Source organism: Tubulanus polymorphus, chromosome 10 (assembly GCF_964204645.1).
Source record: "Tubulanus polymorphus chromosome 10, tnTubPoly1.2, whole genome shotgun sequence".
In the NCBI taxonomy this organism is placed as follows: domain Eukaryota; kingdom Metazoa; phylum Nemertea; class Palaeonemertea; order Tubulaniformes; family Tubulanidae; genus Tubulanus; species Tubulanus polymorphus.
The window spans coordinates 7,471,818-7,492,604 of record NC_134034.1 but is presented as its reverse complement, the minus strand read 5'-3'; the positions used below and the strand labels follow the sequence as shown (position 1 = coordinate 7,492,604).

The 20,787-nt window shown below is 30.6% G+C and overlaps 1 protein-coding gene across 1 annotated transcript; it reads left to right on the top strand.

Annotated features, from left to right (window-relative positions):
- The first annotated feature begins 1,761 nt into the window (after nt 1-1,761).
- LOC141911540 (uncharacterized) lies at nt 1,762-6,138 on the top strand. Its single transcript, XM_074802530.1, has 2 exons — nt 1,762-4,122; nt 4,165-6,138. Exons 1-2 carry the CDS (start codon nt 1,762-1,764, stop codon nt 6,136-6,138), a joined length of 4,335 nt encoding a protein of 1,444 aa, XP_074658631.1.
- Nucleotides 6,139-20,787: the final 14,649 nt, after the last annotated feature.

Here is a 20,787-nt window from a genome sequence, read left to right as displayed (position 1 = left end):
CTATGTAGGCCTATGTATATGCGTAGGCCTAACATCTGGACAGATTGGTCGAAGGCCTATTGAACCCTCCTAAATATCGGAAATTTTGTTTTGAAGTTCAATCCAATGAGTCCGTTAATAAACGCAACGATTATACTGTGTTTGTTTGAGACAGTAAAGCTCAGTCCGGTAGGTCTAAAGCCGTGTAAAACACTTCAAGCGACACAGCGAACGATCTCCTTTCCCCCACAGCGAACGCTTACTCCGAATGTTAAGTGTGAGTCCAGCATACGGATGTAAGAAATGTTTGAAAATTAATAATGTTAGACTGTGTACTACACGGTAGCGCCATCTGGCGTCTTGTGTTCGAAATAAAGATGGAGAAATCCCACCAACAGAAAATATGATCGTCCGCGTTTGATGCTTTTATTAAAACTAGTCGGAGAAGGGGAACTCGCTTATAAATACCAGCAAAAGAACATTACATGGTCCCTCGAACCGGATTGCTGTGAGAAAGTGAGTAAATAAATTGAACCAGAGAAAAAATTGCATCTAGTAGAACGAACACGCTGACGAAGAATTTATGTGACCTTGACCTTCAATAGTGAAACTAAGTTGAAAAATGGATGAAATTAGAAAGAAAATAAAAACCCGAGGAGGTCAAAGGGCTTCAAGTACAAAATTATTAAATGATGCCGACAAAATCATCAGTGATTTTCAAACATCAGATCCTGAAAAGGTCCAAGCTCTCGCATCCTTGAGCACCATGCTTGGTGAAAAGATGGCCACTCTTAAAAGAATTGACGCAGAAGTCCTAGATTTAATGAGTGGAGAGGACAGCTTTGTAGATATGGAGGCTGAAATAAAAGCAGCGGATGAGTGGACACTTAAATTGAGAAAATATATTTTGAAAGTTGATTCAACACTTGCAACCAATGTAAAACCACAATCTGCGGTCTCCAATTGTAGTCCTGTAACTGAGAAAAGGGTTACAGCAGCTGTGAGACTACCGAAGCTGGAATTAAAGAAATTTAACGGAGATATTACAGAATGGTTACCCTTTTGGAGTTGCTTTAAATCAGCAATTCATGAACGGAACGACATAGAAGATATAGAAAAATTTGCGTATCTTTCTTCAATTCTCTCAAAAATTGCAGCCGATGCTATCAGCGGATTAACAGTCACCGGAGAAAATTACCCTCATGCAATAGAAATTTTGCAGTCCCGTTTCGGCAACAAGCAACAAATAATAAATCGTCATATGGCAATGCTGTTGAATCTTGATGAAGTTAGCTCGTCAAATCACGTCGACCTTAGAAGACTGTATGACAAAATTGAGAGCCATGTTAGAGGTCTTAAGGCATTGGGGATAGAATCGGATTCTTACGGACAACTGCTAACATCTGTCGTCATAAAAAAGTTACCTGCTGGACTTCGGCTGATTTTATCAAGAAAAATTAGTAATGAAGAAAACTGGATCATGGATGCGTTGATGGAGACATTATTTGAAGAAATAAGTGCTCGAGAACGAGCGGGAAATTTGAGTACTCCAAACAGAGATCGAAATTTTTATAGGCAGAATCAGAATGCTAGAACGTTATATACCGGAGATAATAGTAGGTGGTCAACAGATCCTATTTGTGTATATTGTAAGAAAAAACATGATTCTTCAAATTGTCGTACTGTTACAGCGATTCTGTCAGAAAAGACATTTTGAAGAAAGGTGGCTACTGTTTTATATGTATAAAGAGGAATCATATTGCTTCAAGATGTCGTTCTAACATGAGGTGTCAAAAGTGTAATGGTAGACACCATGTGACTATATGTGAATTTGGCTCGAAGAAAGAATCTAGTAATGGCGAACAGTCAAGTCCGAGAGAAAACCAAACACCTAGTCCTGACCAATCAGCTGGAGAGAAAGCTATCTCAGGAGTCTGTTTATCAGCAACGAGTTCTCGGAAAGTACTCTTACAGACTGCTCAAGCAATAATGCAAGGTGATGATGGGCCAGTGAAAGTCCGAATCCTATTTGACACCGGAAGTCAGAAATCATATATTACGAAACGACTGGCTGATAGATTACACCTACAGGTACTGGGCAATCATCGTATGAACATTCAAGTTTTTGGTTCAGACACAGATGGTCAGTTTGAGGAGTATCCCATAGTAGAATCAAGATTACTGGATACAAACGGCACGGCAATGACTTTTCCACTAGTGGTAATACCCGTCATATGCACTGGTCTCTCAGTATGTGACTTGTCAAATTGCAAGAAAATGTTTCCACATCTGCGAGGAGTACATTTTTCAGAATTTTATTACAAAGACGGATCGGTGGATGTGGATATTTTAATCGGAGCTGACTTCTATTGGTCGGTGATGACTGGCGAAGTCAGGCGGAGTAACAGAGGTCCTGTGGCACTGGGAACCAAATTTGGTTGGACATTGTCTGGTCCAATCGGAGAATCTGAAACGAATCAATCATCAATGGTGTATTTTATTAACGAGAAAACAGCTAAGAAATCTACCTACAGCAACCATGATGATGATAAACACAATAATTTATTGATCACACAACAACGGAATTGTGACTGTCATCAGCTGGAAACTAAGCTCAAGAATTTTTGGTCGATCGAAAATCTTGGTCTTGAAGAAAATACTGATGATCCATTATTTGAAGAATTCAAGAAATCTGTCCAGTTTAAGGATGGTAGATACCATGTTAAGTTGCCATGGCGCGACGTGGATGACTTGATTCTTCCGGATAATTATGAGCACGCGAAGAAGAGACTTATAAATTTACTGACAAGACTGAGACGATCACCTGACATTTTATCAGAGTATGACAGCGTAATAAAAGAACAGCTTGACAATAACATAGTTCAGCTAGTAGAAAGTCCGGAAATCGGTGAAGTAGGAAAAGTGCACTATATCCCTCATCATGCAGTAATACGAAGTGGTCATTCAACTACGAAACTCCGAATTGTGTATGACGCATCGTGTAAGGCTGATGGACCCTCATTAAATGAGTTACTGCATGCCGGACCTGTGATGACTAACAATATTTTGCATATATTGCTTAGATTAAGAATGAAACCTGTTGCCTTGACAGGAGATATCGAAAAGGCATTTTTGCAGATAATGGTTGATGAAGATGATACTGATGTTCTACGATTCTTATGGGTGAAGGATACTCATGATGAAAATTCGGATGTTATCGTTTTGAAGTTCAAACGAGTAGTTTTTGGTGTAACATCCAGCCCGTACTTGCTGAACGCTACTCTGAAGTTCCACATGGAAAGTCACGAAGATCAGAAATTTGCTGAAAAGTTTCTACAGTCAGCATATGTTGATGACACAAGTTCGAGTTTTGATACCGTCGGTGAAAGTTTTGAGTTCTACCGAGAAACGAAATCATATTTAAAGAAAGCTGGATTCAACTGGCGAAAAATACACACAAATTCAGTACAGCTCAGAGATTTAATACTTCAACAGGAAGCTGATAGTTCAAACACTACAAACGGAAGCCACGTTGATGAATCCTATGCTCAGCAGACTTTGGGCATGAATGCCAGGGTGCAAGAATCTGATATGATAAAAATTCTTGGGGTCTGCTGGAACTACAGCACTGATGAAATCATGTTCGATCTTACTGATATTATAAATTACATTCAAGATCTGACACCGACTAAAAGGAATATAGTAGGAGTCGCAGCAAGGTTCTTCGACCCATTAGGAGTAATAGCACCAGCAGTGTTGAAGTTTAAACTGTTATTTCAAGACACATGTAGATCAGAAATCGGCTGGGATGAAATCGTAGACGCTGATTTAGAACGGCAATGGAAGCAAATTGTCGAGGATATGAAGAATTTTGAGACAATCCATCTGACAAGATGCTATTCAGCTGGGTTGAATGGTGGAATTGATTCATTTGAACTCCATGGCTTCTGTGACGCTTCATGTAAGGCCTACGGGGCAATGATATACTTAGTAGCTCGATCAGAAGATCAGTCGAACTCAAGTTTTGTAGCATCCAAGACCAAAGTGGCACCAACTAAACAAGTATCCATCCCACGACTAGAGTTGCTGTCTGCAGTTACACTGGCCAAACTAATGAAGGTTGTTTATGATGAATTATCATCGGTGACAAAAATCGATGAAGTATACTGTTGGACCGACTCTTAGGTGGCTCTAGCTTGGATTAAGGGAGTGACAAAAGACTGGAAACGAGTGATAAGAAAATTGATTAAACCTGAAGCATGGCGACACTGTGCTGGTATTAAAAATCCAGCTGACATTCCATCTAGAGGTATAAGATTCAGTGAACTAATGTCTGACAAAATGTTGCTCACCGGACCAGATTGGTTGCTAAAGAAGTCGCTACCAAGTAAGATCGAAAAAATTGATGACGCTTTGCCTGAAGAATGTTTAGTAGAGATGAAAATTGCTCAGCGTAATCTAATTTCATCTACATCAATGATGTGTCTTGAAGTCGGTACTGTCTCAGAAAGAGAGATAGTTATAGAAGAAATCATAGACTGTAAGAAATACAGTAGCTTTACAAAACTAGTAATGGTGACTTCTGCAGTAATGAAGGCATTTAAAGTTTGGAGAAGAAAAACCCGTGATTGGGAACTGTCAATAAATGACTTGAATGATGCTGAAAAGTTGTGGTTAACAGTGGTTCAGAAGTGTTTAAAGATACATAGACTGTATAATGTATGGCGTTTGCAACTTAAGTTATTTGAAGAAGATGGTATTATCAAAAGTGCTGGTAAATTGCAGAATTCTACCTTGAAATCTAGTCAGAAAAATCCAATCGTCCTCGTAAATCATCATGTCACTGAAATAATCATCTGGGATGCACACGAGAGGGTTATGCACCAGAAGGTGAAAGCTACGCTTGGTGAAGTGCGCTCCAGATTCTGGATAATTAGAGAAAGACAGATTGTGAAGAAATTGATAGCCAAATGCTATTTATGTAAAAAACTTGATGCATTACCATACAAGCTGCCACTACCTCCACCACTACCTGAATTCAGAGTGACTAGGTCACACCCTTTCGAAACGACTGGTGTAGATTTTGCCGGACCTATGTATGTGAAGGGAAGAAAGAAGATTTGGATCTGCTTGTTTACTTGTACTACAAGTAAAGCTGTTCATCTAGAATTGGTATTAGAGCTTACAACAGACGGTTTTCTACGATGTCTTAGAAGATATGCAGCACGTCGTGGAATGCCTAGAAAAATGATCTCTGACAATGCTAAGACTTATAGGAAAACATCAACAGAGTTAGCAAAATTTTTATCAGACCCGAGACTCAAGGAATTTGCTCTAAGAAATCGAATTGAATGGATGTTCATTTTGGAGAAAGCCCCATGGTGGGGAGGGTTTTATGAACGCCTAGTTAAGTCGGCGAAACGTTGTTTGAAGAAGATCCTTCGAGTCACGAAGCTTAGTATTGAAGAATATAATACAGTCCTCACTGAAGTGGAATTAGTTTTGAATTGTAGGCCTTTGAGCTACATAGCCTCTGATGATTTTGATGAACCTGTTACACCATCACATCTCGTGTATGGAAGACGTCTCATGGGAACACCAGATACCCATCCTTGTTCTGAAGAATATGTTCCAGAAATGGATAGAAAAGCTATGAGTGGAAGAATGAGACATCTGAAAACGTTGATGGATCACTTTTGGCAAAGATGGTCCAGCGAATACTTGCTCGAACTTAGAGAATCTCATCGGCAACAGAATAAAGAAAATTCTGACCGAAGAAAAGTAAAAATTGGTGAAATAGTTCTTGTACACGATGAAGGGAAGCAGAGAGGTGAATGGAGACTTGGAAAAATCACAGAGTTAATAACTGGTAGTGATGACAACCCGAGAGGTGCTTTTTTGAAGTTAGGAGTTCGCGATAAGAAGTCAACAACTCTTAGAAGGCCACTCAACTTGCTGTATCCATTAGAAGTTCAAGACTCGCCCGAATTAACCAGGGATGCGCAAGCAGAAAACGTTCGGAGACCTATAGGCCTAGATGTCGTCACACGTCCATCTGAAGTAGTGTGTCAATCTCGTCCGAAGAGAAAATCAAAAGAAAATGCCGAAAAGCGTTTATCTGGATGGATTAACGAACTCGAATTAAGTGACGATTGTTAGTATGTGAACTGACTAACGTTTCTACAAAGTGTTGATCGAACCTGTTATTGCGAACTTGCGAATAATGAACATTTGTGTTACTGATGGAATCGTAATTGGATACTTGTGAATATATCAACATTTCGACACTTGCGTGAACAATATCATCGAAACGAATAATGATTTGTGTAGTGATTAAATATATATTTATGGGAGGTGTGTCTAGCGCCCTCTCTTTATAGACCGTGAAGGTCTCAGTGATTCGTATGTTACAAGCCGAAGCTTGCATTTATCATTTGTGATTAACTCTTCAATTTATGCGATATGCGCTGACATTATTGTGATTAATATCAGAGGAGGTGAGCCTAGCGCCCTCTCTTAATTGACCGTGAAGGTCATATGTAATCGGAAATCTACTATTATCAGTTCGATGGTTAATTGGAAAATTAGAACTCTACGTACCCTATAAGTTAACGAACTCATCCAGTTAATGGAATATGAAGTGAACGATTATTTTACATCAGTGAACCAGACTCTAAAGTTACTATTCAGCTGTTGCGTATAGACGAGAAGATAAACTTAAATATCTGGTTGTACCAAGATGCGGTTATCATATTATGCGAAGACTCGGTTAATTTACCTAGAACTTTAACGGAACTTTATCGGTTACGTACTTTTAATTACACGAAGTGATTCATTAAGATAAACATACAATTTAATATAGTTTGATATAGTTGTATTTTGTTTTAAACGTGCAAAATTATTAAGTGAACTATCTTCATATTATAGTTGATAAACAGAAGTTAGGTTTAGTTACTTAATACTTTAACTATTATAGAGAAGTTTAGTTGTAGTGAATTTGCTTAACGTTCGAGGTTTTAAGTCCTCTTTAATTAGTTTAATCATTAAAATAGTTAATTATATATTAGCTGAATATTTTATATAATTTTCTTTGCGAAACTAATTGTAACTTAACTCAGTCTAATCTAGGGATAAGTAGGATTGCTATAAACTTTTAGAGATTTTATTGATTGTTTCTGAATCTATTTTTTGACTTGATTAGAGAATTTATTTAGATAACTTAGATTAATTTAATTTTGGAACAGTATTGTCCCAAGATGGGGAGTGTAAGAAATGTTTGAAAATTAATAATGTTAAACAGTGTACTACACGGTAGCGCCATCTGGCGTCTTGTGTTCGAAATAAAGATGGAGAAATCCCACCAACAGAAAATATGATCGTCCGAGTTTGATGCTTTTTTAAAACTAGTCGGAGAAGGGGAACTCGCTTATAAATACCAGCAAAAGAACATTACAACGGATAGGAGTTTGTTATATACTGGTATTTAGTAAATACCTTGTGCATTTGACAATGATCGGTATGTACTGTAGGAAATATAGAGTATTGATGGTATTGATATAGAGGTTGAAGCCCGCGGCCGAATAAAGTAATATATTCTTTTATTTTGATACCTCGTCGACACAACAGCTTTTCTCCGCTATATCTCTTCGGCGTGTTTAGTTTAGGCCTACGACTCCCAGGTACACTAAAGATGTATCTTAGTAAATACACGGTTAATTTAGTAAAGAAAAATAGGTATTGTTAAACTAACTCCTTGAAACCCGCAGCCAAATCACTGGTAACTGGTAATAGAGTAATAAACAGTAATAAATTAATTTGTACTCGATTTGATTCTCATGATGAGGAGAAACTCGCAGCTGGTCCCCGGAACGACGATGTAGTGACTCACGTCGATTCGTCGATGTTTACGGCTCGACAGTGCTTTTTAATCTAAAGTAGTAAATTTCCTGTGTATCGGTAATATGATTTGATGAGGAAAATGGGCTATTGTTAAAATTACTGTTTGAAGACCGCGGCTGAATGTGAAGTCTGCGGCAATAAATTCGTTCATTTATACTTGAATTGATAATCGAAGTGACAATCGGACGCGGGTTGATTTCGGGATGACGACTCGAAAAACATGTCGCCCCATTTAATGGGGCTAAATTTACGATGTTTACGGCCCGACAGTGCTTTTGTAAAGATGATTCGTGAAAAAACACGCGATGTATTTGAAGATCTCAGTGAGCTGAACGATATCATACGGATTGTATCGACAACAGCGGCAAGGTAACAAAGCCTTAGTTCTTTTAGCGAAAATAGTGTGACATAAAATAATAATAATAAGAAACTCGCGAATCTCAAAAGTAAAATTTATAATTAGGGTTTTCTCTTACATCACAGAAAACCCTAATTATAAATTTTCAAGAATTAGATAATATGAAACCAGATAAAGTAATAAAATATTTCAAAATATACGAAGAAGCTAGATTTGCCCGAATAAACGATTCTATAATTGATGGAATAGTTAAATGTTACTCTAAGTTATGTAACTGAGTAATACCAATTGATGATGAAAATAAATTATATAGTGATTTAAAGAATGATTACTTAGTTATGACAGAATTACAAAAATGGGTTGGATACGCTTCATTCCGATTAGGGCGGAATAATGATATTAATTTCTACTGGCGTAATAACATTTTCTAATTTCAAACCTACAGTAAATAAACCAGATAATATCGAATCAGATAAATCAGGAGATATTGAATCAGAACAAAAATTAACTAAAATAAATGAGCGATGATATTAAGAAGAAGCCTAGATCTGAGAAACAAATCATATGGGCAAGGGAATTAGGTAAAAGATCTTCAGAATTAAAAAGAGCTAAGAAAAAGAAATTAACTGATATAAATGAATCACCTGATATTAATTCGAATGATAATCCACCTGATTCTTCTAATACTGGAAGAAATAATTACTTTTATATTACAATTGGGTTAATCACAGTAATAATATTTTCAGGTGTGATATATAAATCTAAGTATAAATCTGATAAAGATGATGATGACGACGACGACGACGACGACGGCGACGGCGACGGCGACGGCGACGGCGACGACGACGGCGACGGCGACGGCGAAGACGACGACGACGATGATGATAAACCTATTATACCAGAAAATAAATCAAAGTCATTGAAAATAAATCAAGATTATTATTAATGGATTAAAATAAGATGAAAAAAGAACAATATCTAAGAGATTTATATTATAATCCAGAGAGTGAAGTATCATATTCTAGTGTTTCAGAATTATGGCATAAATTAAAATTTGATAATGAAAATATAAAATATATTGAATTAAGATTATGGTTACAAAATCAACCAACGTATCAAATCCATAAGAAAATGGATAGAAATTATTTAACAAGAAAAGTAATGGTGTCATCAACAATGGCAAGCAGATTTGATTGACATGAAGAACTTAGAAGAACACAACAAAGGATATTTCTGGATATTAAATATTATAGATATATTCAGCAGATACGCATGGAGTATACCAATCAAAAATAAAACTGGTATAGAAGTAACAAATGCATTCAAATCAATATTTAAAGAAGCTATTCCAGGTAAGATACAAATCGATGAAGGTAAGGAACTCTATAATAAACATTTAAAACAATTATTATCTGATAACGATATAGAGTATTTTTCAACACACTCAGATAAAAAAGCATCTATTATAGAAAGGTTTAATAAAACATTTAAAACTAGAATGTGGAAATATTTTACTGCTAATGAAACATATAAGGCTAAACAAAATTGATACCTTGTTTCTCCGCTCTGCTGAGCTTAAATTTTGACCCGGCCGGCCGCCTATCTACCCTATACATTACTTTTTTTTAAATCGTGATCAATTTTACCATAACAGACCCGGCCGCTATAGAAATGAACTGTTTATAAATTTTATCATATTTTACAAAAATGACCCGGCCGCTGCGGAGAAACAAGGTATCATTTTTGTTTAGCCTATATCGATGTGTTAGATGATTTAGTGAAAGTTTATAATAATTCCAAACATAGTTCTATAAATATGAAACACAGAAGATAATTCAGAAATAGTTTGGAATAATTTATATGGCGCATTTGTTACACATGATTTTGGAGAACCTAAATTTAAAATTGGACAACACGTTAGAATATCTAAATATAGAAAAACATTTTATAAAGGTTATACTCCAAATTTTACTGAAGAAATATTTAAAATTAAAAAAAATAATATTAACTAAACCTTTTGTTTATAAATAAGTAGATTTTAAAGATGAAGATATATTGCGTTATTTCTATGAACAAGAATTATCACTTGTACCAAATCCGGATGAAATAGAATATAAGAGAGAAAAGGTATTAAAAACAAAAACTCTTAAAGGAAAAAAGTATTCTCTGGTGAAATATAAAACGTATGATGATAAATTCAATGAATGGATTTTATCTAGTAAAATTAAAAGAATAAATGAATAAAGATTTATTTATATTTGAACTGCATAATATGTTAGTTACTGGGGTAACCAACTGTGGTAAAACGCATTTCATATTAGATTTGTTAGAAACTATTTATAAGAATCATTTTGATAAAATTAAATTATTCTGTCCTACTTATGAAATGAATAAAACGTATAATAGGGATATAGTTGAGATAAAAAAGTTTATATATTAGATCCTAAAACAGTAAAAGAAAATTTAGATAATTGTATAAAAATAGCAATTGATATTTATAAAGGTTCAAATACATTATTCACTGTGGATGATTGTGCAAATTTACATGATTCAAAAGTTAGTGAAAGTGAATTATGCAATTTAGCATTGTCTGGGAGACATTTTTGGATAACAACATGGGTTTTAAATCAAAAATATAATTCAATTGTTAAAGATTTTAGAGAAAACATTAGATTTCTAGTTTTATTCTACAATAAAGATAGGAAATCTATGCATCAATCATTGGAAGAAAATCAAATTATACCTACTGAATTACATGATGAATAGATGAATAAATTAAAAAAGGTTCAAAATTATTACTGAGACTACAATTTCCTTATGAATATAAATTTATGAAGTAAGGTATTTAAGCATTTATGTATTAGATACCTTAATACGTATTAGATGCGTATTAGATACGTATTAGATACGTATTAGATACCTTAATACTTAAAACCCCTTTTTTAAAATCTATATTATTCATTTTAATTTTTCAACTGATATGTTTTTATTTTTCAACTAATATATGAATAAGTTTGAAAATAATAGAAGTTATATAAATTAATACATATTAGATACTTAAATATGTATTAGATACCTTAATACGTATTAAATACGTATTAGATACCTAAATACTTAAAACCCCTTTTTTATTAACTATTATTTTATACCATTTTCAACTAATATATTACGTGAGTTTGTAATAATTAACATCATTTTCATCACCATCCTCCAATTCATCATCAGACTCTAACATTTTATTCAACCTATCTACCGGGTCATCATAAGTTTCTTCATTATAATCCTTTTTCATCCTATCTACCGCATCATCAATAGTTACTACATTCCGTTTCGTCCAATCTGTATCTATATAATCTTCATTATCAATATGCTTTCCAGTAACTATATTTTCCTTATCCTCTTTCTTAATGTTTGACCTTAGGATATTATTAACAATGTTCGATCCTAATATTTTATTAGCATCAGTTAAATCTAATTCATCTTTACTGAGTTCAGGTTCCTTTGATAAAAATTCGCCTAATAAATCTTTATATAAATCTTTACCATTTACTTTTTTATTTGAAACAAACTTTGTTACATATCTAAATGGGTGCTCTATAAATTCTCTTAAACCAACGCGTTTTTTGTAACATTAGTAATATGTACAGTTGTATTCATATGGTTATTCCAATTTGATGGACTGTTTGAAAATTCACCTTTACAATAACCACAATAATTTCTATTTTCACTATAATTTAATATTATTTCATTATTTTATGTAGAAGGTAAAACATTATCAGATGTAGAAGGTAAAACAATTCCAGATGTAGAAGGTAAAACATTATTGTCAATTTCATTACTTAAAATATCAACAACACCACTTTTATTATTATCTATTTTACTTATTCTATATTTGAATTGTTTAAAGTATTCTCCAAAATACTTATTATATTCATCATAAGGTATTATATAATATATATCTGATATCATTTCACTTGGACTTTGTATTTCATATATTCCTCCTTCCATTTATTATAGAATTTTTTATTAAAATTAAAATTTTAATACATAACACCATTCAATTGAGAATTTATAATATTTAATTGCGCGTCAGATATAATATAAATGTGCATTTTGTAATTTTGTAGTTTTTTCCCAGAACCATTGTAATAAATTATCTTCCGTGGTTCTAAAATCTAACCATCAAATATCAAAGCTATATTACAAGGTATTACATAATATAAGCCATCATTATTTTCATGTGTATCGATGTATGGAATATGTTTATATACTTTACCTCCTTCCATTTATTATATAGATTTTTACTAAAGTTAACTTTTTTTCACTTAAAACATAATACTATCTAATTGTGAATTTACAATATTTAATTGTGCGTCGGATATAATATAAATGCGCATTTTGAAATTTTTGCCTCCTTTTTTCTTTTTCATGAATAATTGTATTCCATCTTTAGTATTTTGTAGTTTTTTCCCAGAACCATGTAATGAATTATCCTCTGATGTTCTAAAATCTAACCATAATGCACATTTATTACCGGTATAATAATCTATTTGATTAATATTACAATCTTCAGATGATTTTACTTGTTCATTCATAAAATGTTTTCTAATTTCTGGGCACTGATCTATCATTCTCATTCCTTAACAGAATATTTTATTTGCTATACCTTCGATAGTTATTTCTACTTTTGATATTTCCGGATTATAATAATTATCAACATTTATTGCACCATTAGAATATGTAGCAATGGTAAAAAATATTAATATACCTTTAATAGATCTTCTTGGGAAGTTAATATTCTCATTAATTATTTCATCATTTGCATTAATGGTTACAATTTTAAATTTTTCAATATAATCATAGAATAATGAAATTCCTTGATTATATTGAGTTTGAATTATGCTAGCAATATTTTCATCAGTTACTGTATCATATTCTAAAAATATATTTGACAATTTATAATCCATATCTTTAACAACGCTAGATAATACAATTTCATTCACCGAAGCAAATGTTATTTCAAATATAATATCTTCTTGTATAGCATATTTATATAAAGGCGCATTATTATTTATCAATTCAAAATCTAATGGAAATTTATATTTACTACCATAAATCTTTTTTATTAAATTATCTACAGCATTAGCTACTATTGCGTTATCAGCGTCTGATCTTAATTTATTTTGATTTAAGGATTGGATGCCTTGAAATATCATATTTTTTCTATTTTTTTTTTTGTTAACCATAAATCTTTATAATGCATAAATAAATTATAATCATCTCATGAAAAAACTGTTTCGTTCCAATCTTTACTATTAATTTTTCAATCAAATATCATCCAACATTATCAACAACATAATTATTATCATGACCAGTTACATTTATATCAGCCGATAAATTAATACTATCTGGAACATAAAAAGTATTTTGATTCAATCCCGGGATTCTAACATGTAAAGGTTCATCAGGATTAATATTAGAAGGATTATGAGTAATTATATGATGAGATCTTTCTGCTTTAATAGCATAAGATATTCTAGAACTCTTAGAAGGATTTATATAACTCCCAGTCATTTATTTAACAAAAAAATTAATTATTTATTTTTTATCATATTCACTAACCCAAAAATAATAGCACTTACAACTGTAATTAAAAATAAGATTATATGTTCAGCAGCAAAGTTAATATTTGATTTTTATAAGTGATATTAATATAATAATCATCTTTCAAATGATAGTAATATTCACCATCTAAAGATTTTAATTATCTAACTAAATATCTAGCACCTCTATCATTGATAGTATATTCAGATCTTTCAAATATAGGTTTGAAATTATAAAAATATTCATTATTTTCTAAATTTTGTTTTACTAAATCTGGATTTTCGTTTTCAGCATTTATTCTCGATCTAGTTTTCTTTATCAAACTCGTCTGTTGACGGGGCTTTAGAACCACTATCTGCTAAATTAGAATTATATGCTGATCCATCATCATATATCGATATTAGTTTCATTAAAATGAGGTTGCGGTTCATCATTATATCCGTCATTATTATTTCCCATTTCTCCCATTTCATAAGCTTCTCCACCTTCTACATCCATTCATATCTTATAAAAATTAAAATTAAAAATATATTATTCCTCCTATTACAATTCCTATACAAGTTATAGCTAATTTAGTATTTTCATGGGATTTATTATCATTATTACTTTTAATTATATCATGTTGAATAATATCAGTTTTTATATTTTCTGATGTATGGTAATCTTTTATTTTAGAATCGGTATCCAATTTGATATTCTTAGTTTAAGTTTCTGGTGATTGAATATGTTTTTTAATTTTTCCACCTTCCATTAGTTTTGGAGCAGTAATAATCTTTTTATTTATGTCATTTAACCCAAACTTATTATTTATTGTTGCAGTCTTAATTAAATTATTATAACCAATTATATTTCCCATTTTTAAAACTAAATCATTAGAAATAATTAATAAATTAGGGCCTATACAATAATTAAATCTTACATGAGATTTATCTAAATAATTTTGGTACCTAACTATATTTTCTGGAATCGATCTATTTTTATCATTATAAATTTAATCTTCAAATAATACTTTAAATTATTTTTTGTGTATCAAATGATGTATTTAAATCTCCAATTATTGGGGATCTTGTTTCAACTTATGCACCTATAATACATATCAAATAAGTTCTAATTGATTGATTTATTCTTTGTATACCTGATTTAGTAAAACGTTCACTATTTTCTAAAATAAAATAAACCCAACAATTATTGTTTTCTTGTTTTAAATGATCATAAAAGTTCGGTAATTTATTGAAATTTAATGTATCTAAATCCATGTTTTCTATCTTACCATAACCTAATTTATTATTATAGATATTATAAAAATTATTAGATGGTATGGAAAGTGCACAATATTGTAAAATATTTTCAGGACAAGGAATTGATCTTATTGTTCCAATTTTTGTTCTAAAATCGGAATTATTTATATCTATATCAAATTCATTACAAATTTTATAAAACTTTGATGAATTAATGTTATTATCTAATTCTTTAAAATATCTAGATCCTGGTAAAGGGGTCTCTAATTCATTTAATAATAATCTTTTTTGAAAGTATGTATGGAATCTAAATAAACTTTGAATTAATTTATACTTAGAATTATTCAAATGATCATTCCAATTAATTCCACAACCTGTTGTTGCACAACAAACTGCAAAATTTAATTGGTTCTGCCAATACTTCATATTAGATTTTAATAGCCATTGTTTTTCATCTTTCAATTTTTTTAAATTAATTAAATATACATGAAATATATTTTCCATCTTTGCATTAAAATTATTAGTTTCAGTAACATAAATATATCAATTAATTAATGAATCTAAAACTTCATTTCTATATAGAATATCTTTATTAAAATCTATTGCAGGAATATTATATTTAATTGATTTATTATATTGAAAAGCTTTTGGAAAACTAATTGCCATTTATAAAATAAAAAAAATTAATAATCTATTAATTCTTTTAATAATTTATTCTGCTCTTGAATCGTTATATTACCATTTAAACTAATTATATAATCTAGTGTATCTTTTAATTTATTAATTTCTTTTATATCAGATTTATTTTTTCTTAATTACTTTTTATATTCAATTTTGAACTTATTTCGGTTAAAACACTTGATGATAATCCTAGCGCACCACTTGTGATAGCTAAAGGTGTTAATGGTGGGAATATTGCTAAAAATGTTATCACCGAACTAATTGTAACTGAACCACTAATAATAAAATAATATATAATTTTGCTTTTTAAATATTTTTTCTTTTTAACTTTTAAATCATTTTCAAATTCTTATATTTGTTTTTCCAAATATAATTTTAATTTAGTTTTATTTATATTATGAGGAATAATATCAACATTATCAACTGTATCATCCATTTATTTAGAAAAGAAAATTACTAATTAGTAAATTTATATACCACAAATATAACAATAACTGTTTCACCTAAAATCCAAATTATTTCATATTTCTTCTGTTCATTACTTGGGGTATAATAATCTGATATTGTAGGTTTATGTAGATGTAATTTTTCTTTATTTGTTACTGCGTTATATAAACTCATTGCTTCATCGACTGATTGAAAATCTCTATGTGAAATTATCTGATTATATAATTCTTTATTGATATAATCCATATAGTTTTGTCTCTTTTCTCTATATTCTTCTGCAGCTTTATTATATCTCTCTAATGCTAAGTCATGTCTTTTTTGTTCGGATAATGAACCATTTTTATCAATATGTTTAAATAAATATCCACCACCAGTAAATGCTAAAGCGTTAACAATTGCCGATCCTATAATAATTATAATTGCAGATGCCATTTATTTAACAGAATATTATGCATTTATATAGGAGGAATATATTTTTGTTTTTCTAAATGATCAATAGTTAAATTAGATAAAATAACTGCTAACGTTAATTTTAAGATATCATTGATATCAAATCTATCAACATTAACACTTCCCATTTTAAATACTTTTTTTAATACCATTGTATATCCAACAGTTCCAACTGATAGTAATGCTCCATTATATAAACCAGTTATTATCCACTTATTATCACTCATTTATTAATTAAAATAATCATCTTCTTCAAAATATTTAGTTAACTTAGTTATAATTATTTCAACATTTATTTCATTACTACTTTTATGATTATCATATATTTCAGTAGTAAAAGGGATAATGGGCTTTCATACCAAAGGTCGAAAGGTCGAGCTAGTAAAAAATGAAAAATATGAAAATAATAACAATTTCTATTTGAATTAGTACCGAAACTCATAAAAAATGAAAAATAATTCTCACACGCTCGAATTTATTTTTCATTTTTTATGAGTTTCACTCCTAATTAAAATAGAAATTAAAATTATTATTATTTTCATATTTTTCATTTTTTACTATGATTTTGATATGAAAGCCCATTATCCCTATTACTCTTAAAATATTAATATACATGAATAAAACATATATGAATAACATATAAATGGATAGATTATTCAATATAAAAGTGTTAGTAAAAATGTAACGAGTAATTAACGAGCCATTATAGATAGATATATAGATATATTTTAAACATATTTCAATATTTATATTTGTATGAGTTAGATTTTTAAACATTAAAAGTGTCAGTAAAGTGTGATGTAAATAATTCATATTTAAATCATTGAATAACATATAAATGAATAAAATGTGTAAAATAAATTTTAAAAAAAATTTAGTATTAAAATGGAAACAAATAAGTACTACTGTTCAACATGTAAAATCAATATAGATAAATCCCAAAAAGCAAGACAATAAAACTAAAACACATTTAGAGAATAAATTGAAATTAGAATATGAAGATGATATATTAGAAACTAAATTAGATGAATTAAAAAATGAAAAAGAAACATACAAATGTGATACATGTAATCAATCATTCAGTGATAAAAGATATTATAATGAACATTATATAATGAAAAAGAAAGATTAAATTCAAATAGATCAAAAGATAAAATACCAACTTATAAATTTAAAATGTTAGCTAGAACATCTGAGAATTATATATCATTCCAATTTGGTTGCCTAAGATTTATAGATTCATATAGATTTTTAAATAGTTCATTAGATAATTTATCAAAATCATTAGTTGATGATGAATTAAAAATATTAAAACAACACTATCCAAATAATGATGATTTCCAATTAATGAGATATAAAGGAGCGATTCCATATTCTTTCTATAAATATCATAATGATTTTAATATAACTGAATTATTAAAAGAACAATTCTATGATGAATTAAAAAATATTTGGAATCATTTTTAAATAATAAATCATGGACAATTAGTAGATCTATATCTAAAATCAGATGTATTATTATAAATCGATATATTTGAAAGGTTTAGAGATGTAAACTTAAAATATTTTAACATTGATCCTTGTCATTGTTATTCTAGTCCAGGTTTAACTTGGGATTGTGGATTAAAATTTACAGATATCAAAATGGATTTGTTAACAAATATAGATCAATTATTATTATTTGAAAAATCTATAAGAGGAGGAGTTTCAGGTGTATTAGGCGATAGATATTTCAATGTAAATGATAACCCTGGATATAAGTTATTATATATAGATGCAAATAATTTGTATGGTTGGGCAATGATGGAACCACAACCTTATGGAGTATTTGAAATAAGTGAAGTTTAACAACATGAAAATAATTATAAATTTGATTGGAAGAAAAGAATCCTAGATATTGCAGATGATTCGGATACAGGTTACTTCTTTGTTGTAGATTTAGAATATCCTGAACATATTAAATTTAAATCTAGAAATCTAGCATACTGCCCCGAACATAAAACTGTAACTCGTGAAGAACTATCAAATTATCAAAAAAGAATTAAACCCGAAAATCATATTCATACAGAAAAGTTAATGGAATTCAAGAAGGTAAATATAATTATGTAGTACATTATAGAATGTTAAAGTTTTATTTGAACCAAGGAATGGTTCTAAAAAAAAGTACATAGATATATTTCATGTAGTCAATCTAAGTGGTTAGAAAAATATATAGATTTTAACACCAAACAGAGAACTGATGCTAAAACTGATTTCGAGAAAGATTTCTTCAAGTTAATGAACAATGCATTCTATGGTAAGACTTGTGAAAATATTAGAAATAGTAATGATATTGAGTTAGTAAGTAATGGTAAAAGAATTAGACATTTACAAACATACCCTAAATTTATAGGTAACAGAATATTTGATGAAAATTTAGCTTCAGTTAAAATGAGAAGAACTTCTATGAAATTTAATAAACCAATTTATGTTGGGGCATCAGTTTTAGAATTATCAAAGTTATTAATGTATGAATTCTATTATAATGTATTACAACCTCATTTTGGAGAAAAGCATATAGAAATCTTATATTTTGATTCTGTAACAGCAGACACCCCAATATTATTAAAATGTAATGATAAAATATTGATAAGAAGAAATTCAGAAATAATTCCAAAACAAAATGAATGTTATATTTCGTATTATGAAAAAGAATTAATACAAATAAATGAATTAATGGATGTTTGGACAAGAAATGGATGGAAAAAATTAAAGAATATTATTAGACATAAAACAAATAAAAAGATTTATAGAGTAAGAACTAAATTAGGATTTGTTGATGTTACTGAAGATCATAGTTTAATTAAACAAAATGGTGATGTAATAAAACCAACTGATATAACAAGAAAATTAATTTTAGAAAATTATTTGACGCCTGCGAAAAAAAATGTATAATTTCTGGGCTAAGCTTATGTGGAATTGCAAATTTGAAATCGAAGTTTTAAGAAATTTGGGGAATGATGAGATTTGGCGATTGGGTAGATGATACAGCGGGTCTTCGACTCTAGTAGTGGTTTAAATTTTTTTATTGAAAATTCTCAATAATTGATCGCGAACTTGCGACCGACTTCATTTACTTATGCCTCTAAGCTGGTCTGCAACTTCATTGCCTCCATGGTTGAAGAACGAGCTCTTCTGATGTCTGCTTCATCATGACTTCTAGCATATCGTGTGGCCTAGCCAGCCGGCCCGGGCCAGGGGTTTGGCTGTCACTCGATATCCTAGAGTCTTGAGTCTGGGTGGGTTGAAGTAGACATTGTCATTTAAAATAACATGCTTATGTTGTTCTGTATGAATTACCCGTGTGTCATGTATGTTGTATTAATTTATTTTAAAATTTGTATTTATTGAATTTGGGAATTTTATCCCGAAATTTCAATGTAAGGATCAATAAAGAATTGAATTGTCACCTAATACACATGCCATCAGAGGACGCGGAGCCGTATATGATAGCTATGCTATTATAAATTGCTAATCTCACGAAACCTGCATACTCCTAATATCAAACATATTTTCTAAAACGTTTGAATATTGAAATTATATGTTTACACATTTTCATATTGACCGCTTGTAGCCAGCCGCTGATGAAATTCACGCCGGCCCTACACACATCGTAGATAGCTTCGTCATTCCACCTGCATGCCCTCGTCAGGGTCTGACTTTTATATCAGACTTCCAAATCGTGTATACATCCGCCATTTAACCGAATAATCCGATTTACTTATCATTTCTATTTATGCCTGCCGCTTCTGATATAATCATACATCCTTTACTATTACGATACGTCTTCTAATGATATTCAATGCAATATAACATTTCGACGTTCAAGTATAGGTCATTATATAATCACAGGAAGCCATTCTACATCTATGTCAATAATATTTTGCCAGATAGCTTGTTTGTGTACACATAGACCTGTGACGTTTTGCACATCGATTTACGGCTGTCGTTTGTAAAATGACGCTGAATGGTTAACATTGTTTAGGTTTCATAATGGTAACGTTTTAAAAGGCGTCAAAAAATTGGAGATGAATTATTACAAAAAAGATTTTACCCAAGAATGAATCATATGTCATTTGATGAAACAATTGT

What these genes read in the sequence shown, in the direction of transcription:
- LOC141911540 (XM_074802530.1), top strand. Translation starts at nt 1,762, where the DNA reads ATGAGGTGTCAAAAGTGTAATGGTAGACACCATGTGACTATATGTGAA. An exon ending in TTTATGATGAATTATCATCG is followed by an intron (nt 4,123 to 4,164) that starts GTGACAAAAATC and finishes ACCGACTCTTAG; the next exon opens with GTGGCTCTAGCTTGGATTAA.